At 37.0% G+C, this 15,629-nt stretch overlaps 1 protein-coding gene across 13 annotated transcripts in view; it reads left to right on the top strand.

The window, feature by feature from the left end:
- The window catches only part of TLCD4 (TLC domain containing 4), a 102,221-nt gene extending 92,148 nt beyond the window's left edge, over window positions 1-10,073 (top strand). For all 13 annotated transcript variants that reach the window (XM_070592582.1, XM_070592580.1, XM_070592585.1 and 10 more), the window contains one exon: window positions 4,197-10,073. In XM_070592582.1, coding sequence (XP_070448683.1) covers window positions 4,197-4,515 — 319 coding nt within the window. In that variant the 3' untranslated portion in view covers window positions 4,516-10,073. The remainder of the gene's footprint in view (window positions 1-4,196) is intronic.
- The last annotated feature ends 5,556 nt before the right edge of the window (window positions 10,074-15,629 follow it).

Here is a 15,629-nt window from a genome sequence, read left to right as displayed (position 1 = left end):
TCATTGAAGTTTTGATTTGCATTTCCCTGATAGTTAAGGATGTTGAACATTTTTTCCTGTGCCTGTTGACCATCTGTATATCTTCCTTGGAGAAATGTCTGTTCAGATCTTTTGCCCATTTTTAAAGTGGGTTGTTAGTTTTTTTGTTGTTGACATGTCTGATTTCTTTGTATGTTTTGAATGTTAACCCCTTATCAGATATATGGTTTGCAAATATCTTCTCCCAATTGTTAGGTTGTCATTTCATTTCGTTGATGATTTCCTTTGCTGTGCAGAAGCTTTTTAGTTTGATGTAGTCCCATTTGTTTATTTTTTCTGTTGTTTCCCTTGCCCAGTTAGACATGGTACTTGAAAATATGCTGGTAAGACCGACATCAAAGAGTGTACTGCCTTTGTTTTCTTGCAGAAGTTTTATGGTTCCAGGTCTTACATTCAAGTCTTTAATCCATTTTGAGTGAATTTTTGTGTATGGTGTAAGATAATGGTCTACTTCCATTCTTCTGCATGTGGCTGCCCAGTTTTCCCAACATGCTTTATTGAAGAGACTTTCCTGTCTCCATTGTATGTTCTTGGCTCCTTTGTCAAAAATTAGCTCTCCATAGATGTGTGGGTTTATCTCTGTAGCCCTTCTCTTTCCCTCTACATGTACTTATAAATTGTAATACATTTCTTATCCTAAAAATTATTCCTATTTATCTTTTAATCTCTTAACATTTTAAGGTTTTTAACAGTTAATTTTTAGTTTCTGAGATTTAGCAGTTTCTAGCTTAGTCATGCCTAATTCAGTCAAGTTGAGTATTAAGATACATGGATATATTTTACTACATTTACAATTTAACCTCTAAAATAATGAGGTAAAATTAGGCAAGGTGGTTTTTTTTAGGGAGGAAAAAGTAAAATAGAGCAAATGCTCACTGAATTTTTTAAAAACAAACTTTTTATTTAACAATAATTTTAGACTTACAGAAAAGTTGCAAAGATGATACAGAGGGTTCCCATATACCCTACACCCAGTTTTTCCTGTTGTTAACATCTTGCATTAGTATGGTACATTTGTCACAATTAATGAAGAATTATTGACACATTATTATTAACTAAGTCCTACTATATTCAGATTAAGGTCCTTAGTTTTTACCTAATGTCCTTTTTCTGTCCCAGGATCCTATCCAGGATACCACATGACATTTAATTGTCATATCTCGTTAGACTCTTCTTGGTTGTGACAGTTTCTCAGACTTTCATTGTTTTTGATGACCTTGTCAGTTTTGAGGAGTACTGCTCAGGTGTTTTGTAGAATATTTCTCAATTTGAATTTGTCTCGTGTTTTTCTCATGATTAGATGTGGGTTATGGGGTTTTTGAAAGAAGACCACAGACGTAAAGTGCCTTTCTCATTGCATTGTATCAGGACTACATGCTATAAACATGACTTATCACTGATGATGTTTACCTTGTTCACCTGGCTGAGGTTGAGTTGTCACATCCCTAAACTTTAAAGTTACTCTTTCCACCCCACCTGACTTCTATACTGAATTCTTTGGAAGGAAGTCACTATGCATAGCTCCCCCCACCTTGAGGAGTGAGGAGTTATGTGTTACCTCTCTGAGGGTATAATGTCTACAGAAATTATTTGCAATTATTCTGCACAAAATATTTATCTTTTTTCCCCTAATCATTCATTCATTCACTTATATGGATTCATGGATATTTATTTTATGCTTTGGATTTTAATCCAATATTATGTTATTTATTTTGTTCAAATTATCATAGGTTTTGCCATTGGAGGCTCTTTCAGTTGGCTTCTGTGTCCCTTTGACATAACCTTATCATTTTGCTTCTTGAGCACTTCCTTACTTTCTGGCACTAAAAAATACTCTAGATTCATATTATGTATTCTCTGTCCAAGCTCTAGAATCAGCCATTTGTCAAGGAGCCCTGGTTCTTTTTATTGGAGAATGGTATTAGAAACCAAGATCTGGGCCCTGGGTTTGCTCATTGCTAGTGGGGCATCATTATTTCTGTACCTAACCTGTGTATACACACTTATCTATAATTATTTCTATGCATGTCCACCTATGTATTTATATTAAGATAAACGTGAATTCATAGTGATGTTTCCAACTCTAATCCAGTATCATATGGATTAGTCTCGCCTCCTTCACTCACCTGTGTGTAACTTTCCACTCCAGCAATGAGAAACCTGGTCCCCACTTCACCATCAAACAAATTTACTTATTTGGTAAATTCCAATATACATGTCTAATGGTTTTAGAATGGTTAGCCTATCCCCCATGAGACACACCTTTACCAACTAGAGTACAGTGCTTATGGACAGTTTCTTTTGTCTTTAGTCTTACAGTCTCCATTCATTTTGAAAGTTACCTAGATCAGCCATTTTTACCTTACTCCATTCAATGAGGTTATGTCACGTATTTCTAATGCAGTTAGATTCTTTTGTCACAGTCTACATTATGTCCTGGCATCCCCCAACCTCCTAATTGATTTTTTAAAATTTGCGGTACACTCTTCCTACTGTCCAATAGGTTTTGACAAATGCATAACATCATGTATCCACCATTACGGTATCATACAGAATTGTTTCACCACCCTCAGATATCCCCTATGCTTCACCTCTTCTCCCTTCTTCTTCTCTTCCCGAATCTCTGGCCACCACTGATGTGTTTTCTGTCTTCATAGTTTTGCTTTTTTCAGAATGTCATATATGTGGAATCATACAGTAGGTAGCATTTTTGGACTTTTTTCATTGAGCAATATGCATTTAAGATTCATCCATGTTGTTACATGAATTGATAGTTTGTTCCTTTTTATTGCTGAATAGTATTCCATAGTATGTACGTAGATACGATGTGCATGTATACCAAAATTTGCGTATCCATTCACCTATTGAATAACATCATGGTTGCTTCCAGTTTTTGGTGGTTATAAATAAAGCTGCTATAAACATTTGCATGCAGGTTTTTGTGTGGATGTAAATTTTCAGATTTTTTGGGAAAATTCCTAGGAGTGTGATTGCTGGATTTTATGCTATGAATATGTTTAGCATTATAACTTCCATACTGTTTTCCAAAGTGGCTTTACCATTTTGCATTTTCACTAGCAATGAATGAGTGTTCCTCTTGCTCCACATGCTTTCCAGCAGTTGATATTGTCAGATTTATGGATTTTAGTGATTCTAATAAATATATAGTAGTATCTTGTTTTAATTTATGTTTTTCTAATGATAAATGATGTTGAACTTTTTTTCATATGCTTAATTTCCTTCTGTATGTCTTCTCTGATAAGATTTTTAAGGTCTTTTGCCCATGTTTTAATTGGGTTGTTTCCTTATTGTTTTGAGAGTTATTTATATATTTTAGATTCAAGTACTTTGTCATAGGTATATATTTTGTAAATATGTATTCCCAGTGTGTCGGTGTCTTTTCATTCTCTTTACAGTACCTTTCACAGAGCAAGTTTTGTTTGTTTGTTTTTTTAAAGATTTTATTTTTCCTTTTTCTCCCCAAAGCCCCCGGTACATAGTTGTGGGTCCTTCTAGTTGTGGCATATGGGATGCCGCCTCAGCATGGCCTGATGAGCAGTGCCATGTCCTCGCCCAGGATTCGAACTGGTGAAACCCTGGGCCACCAAAGCAGAGCGCGCGAACTTAACCCCTCGGCCATGGGGCTGGCCCCTAGAGCAAGTTTTTAATTTTACTGCAGTCCAACTTATCAATATTTTCTTCTATGGATTGTACTTTTGGTGTTATATCTAAAATACTATCACCAAATCCAAGCTCATACAGATTTTTTCCTGTTTTCTTCTACAAGTTTCATAGTTTTGCATTTTTCGTTGAAATCTGTGGTCCATTTTGAGTTCACTTTTGTGTAACATATGTACACTGTTGTCAAAAATCAGTTGAGTATATTTGTGTGGGTCTATTTCTGGGCTCTTTATTCTGTTCTTCTGTTTGTCCTTTCACCGGTGCCATGCTGTCTTGATTCTTGTAGCTTTATGGTAGGTCCAAAAGTGTGAGTCTGCCATCTTTGTTCTTTTTCAGTATAGTGTTGGCTGCTCTAGGCCCTTTGCCTCTCCATATAAATCTTAGGGGGATGGTCACTGAATTTTAAAAACTAAAATTAAAATGTTTAATCCTCAGAGATGCAGAGTAAATGTGATATTTCTTTGCTTTTTTTCCAGGTGGTTCTTTGAAGCTTTGGAGTATCCTAAATTTTCCAAGGCTAATGTCATCAATGGAATACTCATGACGGTGGTGTTCTTCATTGTGCGGATTGCCCCGATCCCTCCTTTTTATAGCTACATTTATTCTGTGTTTGGAACAGAAGCCTACGTAAGGCTTGGACTTTTACGGCAAAGTGCCTGGATCTGTACTTGTGTTGTTTTGGATGTGATGAATGTCATGTGGATGATCAAAATCTCAAGGGGGTGCATCAAAGTCGTCTCTCTCATCAGACAAGAGAAAGCCAAAAGTAGTCTTCAGAATGGAAAACTTGACTAAAAGTGGGCTATTGATAAGCATACTTCACTACTACCCACATTATATCTACTGATAGGATGAATTCTTGGCATGTTCTTATGCTTCTTTATTAATTATACTTGTTATCCAGGGTTCCAGTGTCTTTTTTTTAAACTTTGGAACAGAGAAACTAAAATTTTTAGTTTTTATCCCAAGATTTGTTTTCTGATTTTCATCTGCATTATAAGCATGGATAAAATCTTAAAGGTTTAAATAAAAACTTATAGTGGTGAATCTTTTCAGAAATCTGTTAACCTGCATTGGTATTCTCTGTGAAAAGATGCTTATGCTAACTTGGTACACTTTGTTTTATGTGACCAATTTTGCTGAAAGATTGGGAACTGCTTTTAAATCTGTAAATAGCTCTCAACATTTTGCTGTACTGCACTCATTTCTTACTATGGCTGTCAATACCTGTTTAGGGTTTAATTTCTAAATTGTTGGAATGTTCTTTTTCTTAGGATATTAGAATGATGTAGTTTTCATTTAGCTATACTGTCATCTATTGGGTGAAGTATTTTATTTGCTTTGGGAATATTTAATTCAGTCATAGAAAATACTTCCTGAATTTTTACATTTTTCAGACATCACTTTATTATTTATATTTTTAGCACTTTATCAGATTATTGCTTTTTTATTTTATGCAAAGCTTAAGACAGATTTTATAGAGCTCCTTAAGAGATGAATTTCTCCTTCTAAAGATGCATGTTATAGATGACTATTTAGGCTAATAAGAGGAATCATTAAGAAAAAAGCTTTAACACTGCTGTCTCTATCTGCTTCCCTTATGCTTTTTCCAAGTATATTATTTCTATTTGCAAAACTTCCCCTAAGTTCAGAACCCAACATCATCAGTACCAGTGTCTTCTGCAGTGTGTATGTATCATGCTCATAAGGTAGGCCTCTTCTTGATGAGACCAAAACTACAAAAAACACCAGTCAGCGTTCATATTTTACTCACAGTTTATACCCATGCTTGCTTAGTCAGCACTTTGAGTGCTTTGAATTTCTGTCTTTCCTAAAGGACAGGAAAAAAATAGATGATTTAATCCAAGTATTCTGATGATCAGGATTATTGTCTTATATGACGATACATGACTGGTGACTCTGGTTTCCTGTTTGTTTTTGTGTGTGAGTATATCCTTGCTTCTGCTTTCGTTCTTGCAACCCCAATATAGAATTATATAGTTAGCTATTGGAGCCTTTATTTCTTTTTCTCAAGTGCTTGACTTTATGATTCTTCTTACCTAAGAAAAAAAGAAAGTTATTTTAACCAGTGGTGAATACTTGAATTTAGTTGAACCCAAACGAAAAGATCTAATCCATTCAGTTTCTCAGTTTGAAGGAGAATGTTTGACTCTTTTTCATTGTTTGTGTTATGATGATGAAGGGAGGCTAGCGGGATATAGCAAGACTTTTGGTTTTATTTGATTTGATTTGGCTGTCCAATGCAGATAGAGATAGAGCCTGATAAATTTTAGAACGTTTAAGGAAGGTAATTGAAATCTCAGTCAATAAGTAAATGATAAAATGAGGCTCATTGGCTTATACTTGGTACACTTATTTTTGAAGGACTTAAAGTAATGTAAAATATAGGTGTTTGTTTTTAAAGCTACCAATATTGCATTGATGATTTGTTACATAATTTAGTGCCTGCCAGATCATAGGCACTTAAGTATGTATTGGTTGTATAGAGGGGGTAGGAAAGCATGTGGTTTTATCTTGTTCTCTTCTTGCTCTTTTGCAAGAAAACTGGCTTTTTAAAAGAAAAGCATTTATATTAGAAAACTATTTTGGAAATTCATTCCTTTCAAAAGAAACAAAGCATAAAATAAATATTTTTGACTCTGAATATTTCTATAGTTTCTGAACAGAGACTTTAAACCTAACATCAAAATAATGACATTATAAAGCTATAATATTAGTGAGTTTCCATATAGCAGTTTCAGTTTTTCTAGTTGCTATTTCATGCTTAAAGTTTAATTTTTACTTTCATTGACAGCACCTTTCGTTAGTATTGCTGCTCATTAAATAAGTGCATTAAAAATATCAATGTTTTGAACTCAAGTTTGCTATTCCCTTGGTCAGCAATTCTCATTTTATGCTGGCTGTGTGACAGCTAATTCAGCATCCAGATTCAATATCCAAAGGTAGATTCTACATATTTCCGCATACAACAGACATGAAATGGAAAAGAGACCACAAACTGCCAACCTACTTCAAGTCAGATCTTTACAGGAGCTATACTTTGCTGTTCTGTCATTGTGTCCACCTACCTAAGAAACAAGTAAAGAGAGAACATATCATTTACTAAACGATGAATTTTTCATTTAATAAATGATAAACTTTTGCGAGACATTTTACATAGTATTTTGACTACGTGGATTAATTTAATGATTCTATTAGGCACTCCGATGTTTAACAACTGTTAAAGTATTTATGGAAAATAAAAGCAAATTGGTACAAATTTTTAAGCAGCTCTATTTTTATAGAAAAAGATTAGTGACAACCTGTAACTGTAAAGATGTTCTTTGAATGTGTAGTAGATTAGAAAATAAAAATTATTAAAAAATTTTGAAAATGAATGAAAATCAACTAGTATGCAAGAACATAGATTCTGCATTAGATATTTTATTTGGAAGAATTTAAAAATTATGAGCTTGAATTTATAGAGTTTGCATTCTTGTGTCTAAAATCTTTTTAATATGTATTATTTGCATTTGTTTAAACCTCAACATGGAGTTATGTATGAGTGCAAAGAAATTAACTCCTGCTTTGTGTCTTGATACATTATAGTAAATTGAAATGTAATTTTGATTCCAACTGTTTGATTTTGTTATTTCAGGGATTAGCCCTATATTAAGAGAAATAATGTCTTTACCATTCCTAAGGGTACCATTCCTAAGGGACTCATATACTGTGGATGACCCAGTACTGTTATAAAGGCCTAGTTTTAAAAACCGCCTAGTTTACAGGTATTTGAATCAAATTCTTTTCTAAATTTTAGTAATCTATTTGACTCAAATCAAATTTTTGCTAAAGTACCAATTTTTAAATTGTACACTTTCTCTGAGGTGCATTGGGCATTTGGAAAATGTTTCTTCACTGGTGTGAGCAGCCAGCTTTACTGTTAGTTACACCATTTGTTACCATGTGTTCAGAAACATTCTTCTCACGGAGAAATGTAGGGGAAAGTATGCTGTAATACTCAAGTTTGTTCTGTTTCATTTTTAAAGGAAATAAACATGTTCCAAAAGACATTATTAAAATAAATATTTGAACAAATTTCAGTTTCTAGGTTACTCTTAGCTCCAAATATGTAAGTATACATTTGAATTGGCTTTAAGTGGTTTAATCTATTGGATGAAATTGAAAAGTCCACGTAATTGTTGACATTATCACTTATACTTAGTAGAAGACTATATATTTATGTGTTTTGGATTCCATAAGAAGCAAACTTGTGTAATTTCGTCAGAAATGTGGCACAGTTTCTCAGCGGGTGCGAACTGGCACAGCAGTGAGACCGCCTCCTGTGTCTCACTGTGTTGAGAGGCTCTGCGTGCACACACACCTTCCCAGCCTTAACCACAGCTGGTTGACAACAGACGCACTAAACCTACTGAAAGTGAGTTCTGACCTTAAACACACGTGACACGTATGAATAGCCAGCAGGACGTGGAGTTGGAGGAGACATCATGACTGATGTTCCCTAAAAGCTGTGATGCTCCTCCCTCAATCTAGAAGTTTTCTCTCTGAATCCTTCCAGCCCTTCCATCTCTTCCTCCTTAGGACTTCATCAGCACCTCCCCCCTTGTATTGACACCTTTCTATGTCAACTTTTGAGGCCTCCCCATACCTGCCAGCTTCCCCGTCTATTGTGGCAAATTTAAAAGTTTACAAGTATGTTCTTTCATTGAAAAAAACCATTGCGGTAAGTTTAAGTAGTGATCGGGCAAACCATGATTTACTAAGAGGCTATAGGAAGCCATTTAGCATTTAACAAGAGTGGTTTACAACATGAAGCAAAGCTAATAATGTTATGGTTTTATTGAGAAACATCTGTGGTCTCTTTCTTAAACTGGTTTAGCAATAAGAGCTTTAAAACATATTTCAGCTGGGGGTTCATTGTAGGCATTAAGTTATCTAAATGTTCTTCCTTCGCCCCCACGACAGGAGGAAGAGGACCTGAGGTAGCTCTGTGTTGTGAGGCGGGGGTGGTGGTCTGAGGCAGCCTTGTTGAGTCCTGCTCTTTAATGGAGCAAGCTTAGTTTTGCTCATGTTTCTTCTGAAACAAACTTACCAGCAAATGGATTAGTCAAGGTGTTTTCCAAAGTACAACATCCAAGGACTTGAGCCCTATCCCTTTCTAGCCCAGAGCTCAAACTGCCTCGACTAGCTTTTTTTTTTTTTTTTTCATCCTGCTTTGATGATAGGTCATTCTTTTTCGGAAGATATTTTGGATAGCAGCGAAGGACTGAAGGCAGCTGCAAAAGATTGGTTTGTTCGCATCGAAATGTTTACACTGATTCCCCCTGAACAGTAGACTGTTTTGATATTAGGCCCTATATTTAAGACCAAAAACAATGAGAAATATTTCTAAATCTCAAAGATATAAGTACAATACCTCTGGCTGGAAACTCGTTAATCGTCATCTATAATTTTTTTCTTTATATCTTTATGTAATTCTTTCTGTAAATGTGCATTAAGGTATTTGCTACTTCTTGGTTAATGAAGCCTAAAAATATAACTATCAATAAAATATGCTATATATTTTTCTGTTTCTTGCTTGGTTTGCTTCTACTATGATTATGTCTACTTTTTACTTAAGGAATTTTGGCATAGATAATACTCACTTGTAACTAGGATGAGTTATGAGATATTTTTGGTAATTAGAATTTGTAACAGTATTAACTTTTGGACATAGATTTAATTTGAAAAAGTTACTTGAAAACTTCAGTAAATGTGAGTAGCTATAGTGATATATATACAATTTTTTTCTGAGAATATATAACAATATTGTCATAAAGATTTTGGAAGTCTTTCAAAATACATTTAACATTTTGAGAACACACCTTCTAAAGTTTATTTCCATAAGGCTGAAGAACTTCTATTTACAAAATGTTAGACTTGGTAACTTTCAAATCAGTGTTACTCAGATTTATCAGCAATTAGAATAGCAATTTCATATTCTTCATTTTGGTTTTTGGTTGTGCTTTATTTGAGGGGCTTAATAAATGTCTTTAGGTACTTCCCTTAAAATTTTGAAATGTTGGTATACTTTATTTGTGTGAGATTTTAAAGTATATGCAAGTTCTAAGCAATAATCTGCGTGTTATACAAGGTTGGCATTTGTCATGACAATTTTATTTAATGTTAATTTTAAGAATGTGTATAAAATCAATATCCTATATACATAAATCACCCCTTCCTCCACAATGAAAACCTTGGTATTTTCTTGTGTTAGGACACTACTATAATGTGGTGCAAAGCTTTGTATTTTGTGAAAAAATTTAATAAAATCACGATGACTTAGTGCAAAAGTTCGAGTCTGTAAGATGTACACTTTAATAGTAATTAATGAATAGATTGATGATAACAATTCCTTTCCTCAAATCAAACCATCTCTCCTGGCACCTGAATCCTAAAGTTAATATTTATTCTTCAAGGTGCTTGTTTACCCCCTTCCCCCTTTTCTCCCCTCCTTCTCTTCTCGAGGTCCCAGCCTGGTAGCAAATCAGAAGGCATAGCCAACATTTTAGTCATGCTCATTAGTGGCAGGAATGGTGCTATCCAATCAATGGGCTCTTTCAGACTGAGTAGGACTTTGGCAGTTGTGAGTTTAGTCTCCTTCCCTTTGTTCCTTAGGCCTCTCATGTGGTCTCTAGTGTTTTTTGCCCAAAGTCTCGGCTGGAATTCCTACCTTCTCAAATTGCCTGTGGTCTTAATGTTGCATCTTGGTCCAAGAATATCCAGTAGATCAGGAAGCGGAGCACTAACTGAATAGAATACTGAAGTGGTTTGGCCTTTGGAGAATATCGTGAGTCATGCTTAAGAACATGCCTAAAATATGTGTCAAGACTGGCAAAAGAACAGCTGAATTTCAGAATTAAAATAGCAGTCACAGCTGTCAGTGGAGATCAGCCATAGGTAAAATTACAAGAATTCAGCACCCCTCAAAGCAAGTGTAAGTGGGTGCTCTCTCCCATACCTCAGGCATCTCAAAGACATCACTCTTTAATCTCCTAGTCTCTAGTCTTTCTCAAAGTCTACTTACTGCTTTCCCTTCCTTTTGGTGGGCCTTGAACCAGCACATAATAAGTGATATGGCCAATTTGAAACTTGTCCCCGTGCTAGTGACTGATCACCTGACAGGTGTTCCTGGATGTTGCCCCTAAATTGGACTCTTCATCTAAGGCCCGTGCACACCCCACCTGCTCTAGTAGCTTAGTGTCTATGGCACAGTGCTCCTAGGTCCTCCCCACCCCAGCCAAACAGCCCCTTCCTCTTTACATCTACCTCCAGCTAAATGCTACTGCCACATCTAGTCTTGTCATTTTACCAAATCATTGAATTTTATCAGTCCAGAAATTATCTGAGGAGAACTCTCAAAGAAGGGGACTTGTAGGCAGAAATGAAAGGTAATGTAGATGGTGGGCTGCGTTTCTATCAATGATAAAGTTCAAAGACAGATGGAAATTGGGAGAGAATGACACAGAAAAGGAGAAAGGACTTCAGAGAATAGGAAAAATAGAGTAAGAAAATGCTATGTACATGTACATTGCATTTTGGGTGACATGAACTTATCAAGAATAATGAATATAGTGAAATTCCTACACATGGTATAAGAATTTTTGTCTTTTCTTTATTAAAATGCAATATATATATTCTTCATTATGTGTGTGTATATGTATGTGTTATGTGTAGGTATGTTGTGTGTGTGTATTGTCTTGTGTTGCTTAATGAAGGGGATATGGTCTGAGAAATGCATCATTATCTGATTTTGTCATTGTGTGAACATCCATAGAGTGTACTTACACAAACCTAGATGGTATAGCCTACTACACACCTAGGCTATATAGTATTAATCTTATGAGACCACCGTAGTATGTGTGGTCTGTTGTTGACGAAAACGTCATTATGCGGCACGTGACTGCATATATACAAGAGAGCATATCTTAGCAGTGTTTTGCCCACAGCCAACAATCAGATGCCTCCATGCAGAGGCAGGAATGAGGAGGCAGCCTTAGTGGAGAAGTGGTCCTAGTGGGCTGCCTGAGTCTGCGGGAAACCCCAAGTCCTGATCTATTATAATTACCAAAAATCAAACTGTGCCCAACAATTAAGCTTCCTGGAATGATTTGTGTTGTCAGGCAGGCTCATCATGAGAGGTTTTAGAAGATGAAATGAGCAGTTTTTAACATATACTGTGTTGTGGATAGAAAAGTTGGATGGATGCAGCACAAGAGGGTAAGATTTGTTTGAATTGTAAATTGGAGAAGAGCAATTTGGAAAGAGTGAGGTGCCTGAGAGGCTAAGGTAGCCGTGAAGAAGTATCTTCATCTCTGTGAATCTTCATTTTGTTAGCTGTAAAATAATGTTTGAAGTATCTCCGACCTTCCTTCCAACTCTCACATCCTATTAGCGAGAGCTTTAATTTGAAACAAGTTAGGAAGGACCAATGTAAGCTTTAAGACTTAGTAATGTGATTAAAATGACATTTGAGAAAGATTCTCAATGTCAGATGAGTGGGAGTACAGGAATAGGTTAGTGATGGAGAAACTGGCCAAACAACTGCAACTGATGTGTGGCCTGAGACAAGGAAGAAAGATAAAAGGACCAGATCTGATAAATATTGCAGAAGGAGAGCCAAAAGGATTTATAAAATCTGAACATGACTCATGAATAAGGCTGTGGAAGAGAGAGGTGACAGATGCCACTGGTTGTGATGTCAGAAAGTAGGGAGAGCAGGCTGGTGGCAGCTTTAAGGGGATGCTGTGAATGAGAGGAAGAAGAGGGAAGTCAGGGTCTGAGGCATTTTGCCATGAATGAGGAAAGAGAAGGTGTAGTAGTTGGAAGGGCAGAGTGGAGCCAGTGGTAGACTTTGAACATAATGGAAATGTGAAGAATTCAACTGGGGGGAAAGAAAGTCTCTCAAAGTGCCTCACTGTTGTGGTTTCAATTGTTTTTCTCATTTCTGACCCACTGCCTTGCCTTGACCCCTTGTATCTGTGTATTCCAGGTTGCTGACTGGTCACTAACCCGTAGTTTTCTCACAATGCTCTCATGTTCTCCACTGTCCTCATGCCTCATTGCTCCCCATGGCGTCAGCCCAGCCCTGACCAGTCAAAGAGCTTGGGAAGGGTCTGGAGATGATGGTAAGAGGCCCAAAGAATAAGGCCCTGCTATGGAGTCTGGCTGCAGATCCAGAAGCTGGAGGCTGCTGCCGATGGAGAGAGCTGCAGCCTTGCAGTGGGAGCAACTCCCTAGGTGGGGTTGTCTGTGGATGGTGAGCAAAGGGGCGAAAGTTCAAAGGGTGGAGCAGAAGCCAGTGCGTCCTGGAGCAGGGGCAGGGTGGCTGCAGTAATTGTGTTAGGTCTCCAGTTCCGGTTTATGAATTAAGAGGTGAAATGGAGAGGCACTCTACAATGTTCCCTCTGCCGTACAGCCTCCCAGTTGGTCTCTCCCACTCTACACTCTCCCTCTCCGTCTATCACACATACTGCTGACTGACTCATTTTAAAATACATCTTTATGTCACAGCCCTGCTCAGAACTTCCAATATTCTACTCCTAAGTCTAAATTCCTTAAGCTGAATTTAAGGTTCTTAATGATTTTACTCTCCCCTATCAATTCAGGTTCCACCAGGTGTGTGCCACTATCTACCACCTGCTCATCCAGCTGAAAGCCTTGCACTCCTGTGCCTCTGGTTTGGGAGCCCTTTCCTCTCACAGATCTGTCACCTACTCATCCACAAGACACACAGTAAGAGAACTGGTTTCTTTTTTCTCACTAAAAACACAACAGACAAACACATCAGGAAGAGTTGAAAGGAATGTTCATTCAATCATTTTAATATTTATTAAGCACTGGCTAGATTGCCAAGTAAGTTCCTGGAACAACCAGGATAAATAGATTCATTCTTGACTGAGCCTGGATCTCAGAACTTCCTGTCCTGGATAAGCTTGTATGGCCATAGCCAAGCTGTTTTGTTTTCTCTCAGCCTAAAGGTCAAAGAAATTAGCTCACCCACCCCCACTGACAGGCAAGCAGTGGGAGCTCAGCCTTCTCAGGCTTCAGAACAGACTTTGATCTTTTTGAGTTCCATCATGGGAAGGCTTTTCATCTGGGAGTCTGGAAACCTAGATTCCAGTTCTGGATCTACCACCTACTAGTGACCATCTTAGGCAAGTGCTTTCACCTTGCTGGCATTTTTTTTCATCTATAAAGGGAGGAGTTGATCTGGGTGAATTGAAGCGCCTTTTTCTTTCAAACTCCATCAGACTATGATAACGGTAATTAGCATCAAGTTTAGGGTATAGCCCCGGATATGGCAGGCTATGAGCATCTGACAGGAGTCAGACAACAATTCTAGAATATTGGTTTCAGTTGTGTAAGCTTTTGGAGGTGGCTTTAATTCTAATTTCGATTGTGACTATATGCCCTTGAATGCGGCCACTTGTTTATGACTCTGTCTTCCTCACTTCCAAGAAGAGATGGTATCATTTGCAATCAATGAAGCTAGCCAAAAATGCTGAGTATAATATTTGCTGAGTTGTTCAACATTCTTGGGGGAAAGAGATAAAGTTTTAATGATGTACTTTCCCACTAAACTTGAAGCCAAGTTCATTTTTTTCAATACTCTTCCTAGTGTTAACCTTTGGAAGATGTAAACATCTTAATCATGGTATCCAAATTTGGAACACATTTTCTTTGTTTTCCACAATAAAATATCATCAGAAAGGAAAATAGATGATAATGAAAATGTAAAGAGTAAGTTAATTATTCCTCTCTCACCAAAACAAAAAATTTGAATCCTCCGATTATCTTGAGAAGCCCGTTTACCACTAATGCGTCCATTACCTTGGTTGACTCAGAATTCAGTAATCAGCCCATGACCCTAAACGTGGGCTGCTGAGGTTATTTGGTGGGCTTTGTGAAGAGTCAAGGCCGGCATGAACTGGGATGGGGCAATTATTCTGATAATGTTTATTATCTGTGACTTGATTGGGTGGTACTCTTAATTGTTTCCTGCAACTTTATTGGTCTTTAGCTGACTGGTGACAGAATTATCTATACCAAAGATCCACTCTAGATTTTTACAATCAGTAGATGGACTCTCTAAGACACTATATCATGAAGAAAAGTAATGTAAGCAGTAAATCTGCATTGCTCTAGGGGAAAATGTGATGATTGCTTAGCATTGTAATGATCAAAAATAAAATCTAATTAGGATATATGTTTTAAAGAATAGAGTGAGAAAATGGCTTGCCAGAATGTTAATTTTTTTCTTTAAATATGACTAAAATGAAAACCTTTGTAACTTTGGACCATTCTTTAGAAAAAGGCATCTAAGCTGTTTATTAAAAATGTGAAACAAGAAGGAAGAAAGCTACACTCCATTGTCCATCCCTTTCATGACTCTCCAATCATTAGCTTCAGCTCTTAAATATTCTTACCCTGGGTCTAACCAAATGTTTACATTTTCTATGTTTAACCCAGGCTCCAGAGACCAGCTGGAAAATCATTCAACCCTGTGTAATTGGAGCCACCACAAATTCACGATCTCAGTCATTCACTTAAAAACATTTATCTTCTAGGTATCATGCAAGGCAGAGAGTATAAATGGTGAACAAAACTGTCAGAGTCCTTGCCCAGGGGAGCTGGAAGGGAATAGAGGTAAGGAACAGGTAAGCATGTAGTGTGTCAAGTGGCTCTGTAGGGTGTGTCTTTCCTCCTTGATCCCTGATCTAACATGGTGTTTCACATATAGGAAATCACTCAATCAGAAAACAGCCCCCGCTCTCTATGGGCCAGGTTCTATCTTAGGTCCAGGGATACATCCATGAACAAGGCAGACAAGGAAGGCTCTGCTCTTT

This window comes from Equus przewalskii, chromosome 24 (genome assembly GCF_037783145.1).
Source record: "Equus przewalskii isolate Varuska chromosome 24, EquPr2, whole genome shotgun sequence".
NCBI lineage: Eukaryota > Metazoa > Chordata > Mammalia > Perissodactyla > Equidae > Equus > Equus przewalskii.
Note: the sequence above shows the minus strand (reverse complement) of the source record. Positions and strands in the feature narration are given on the sequence as shown.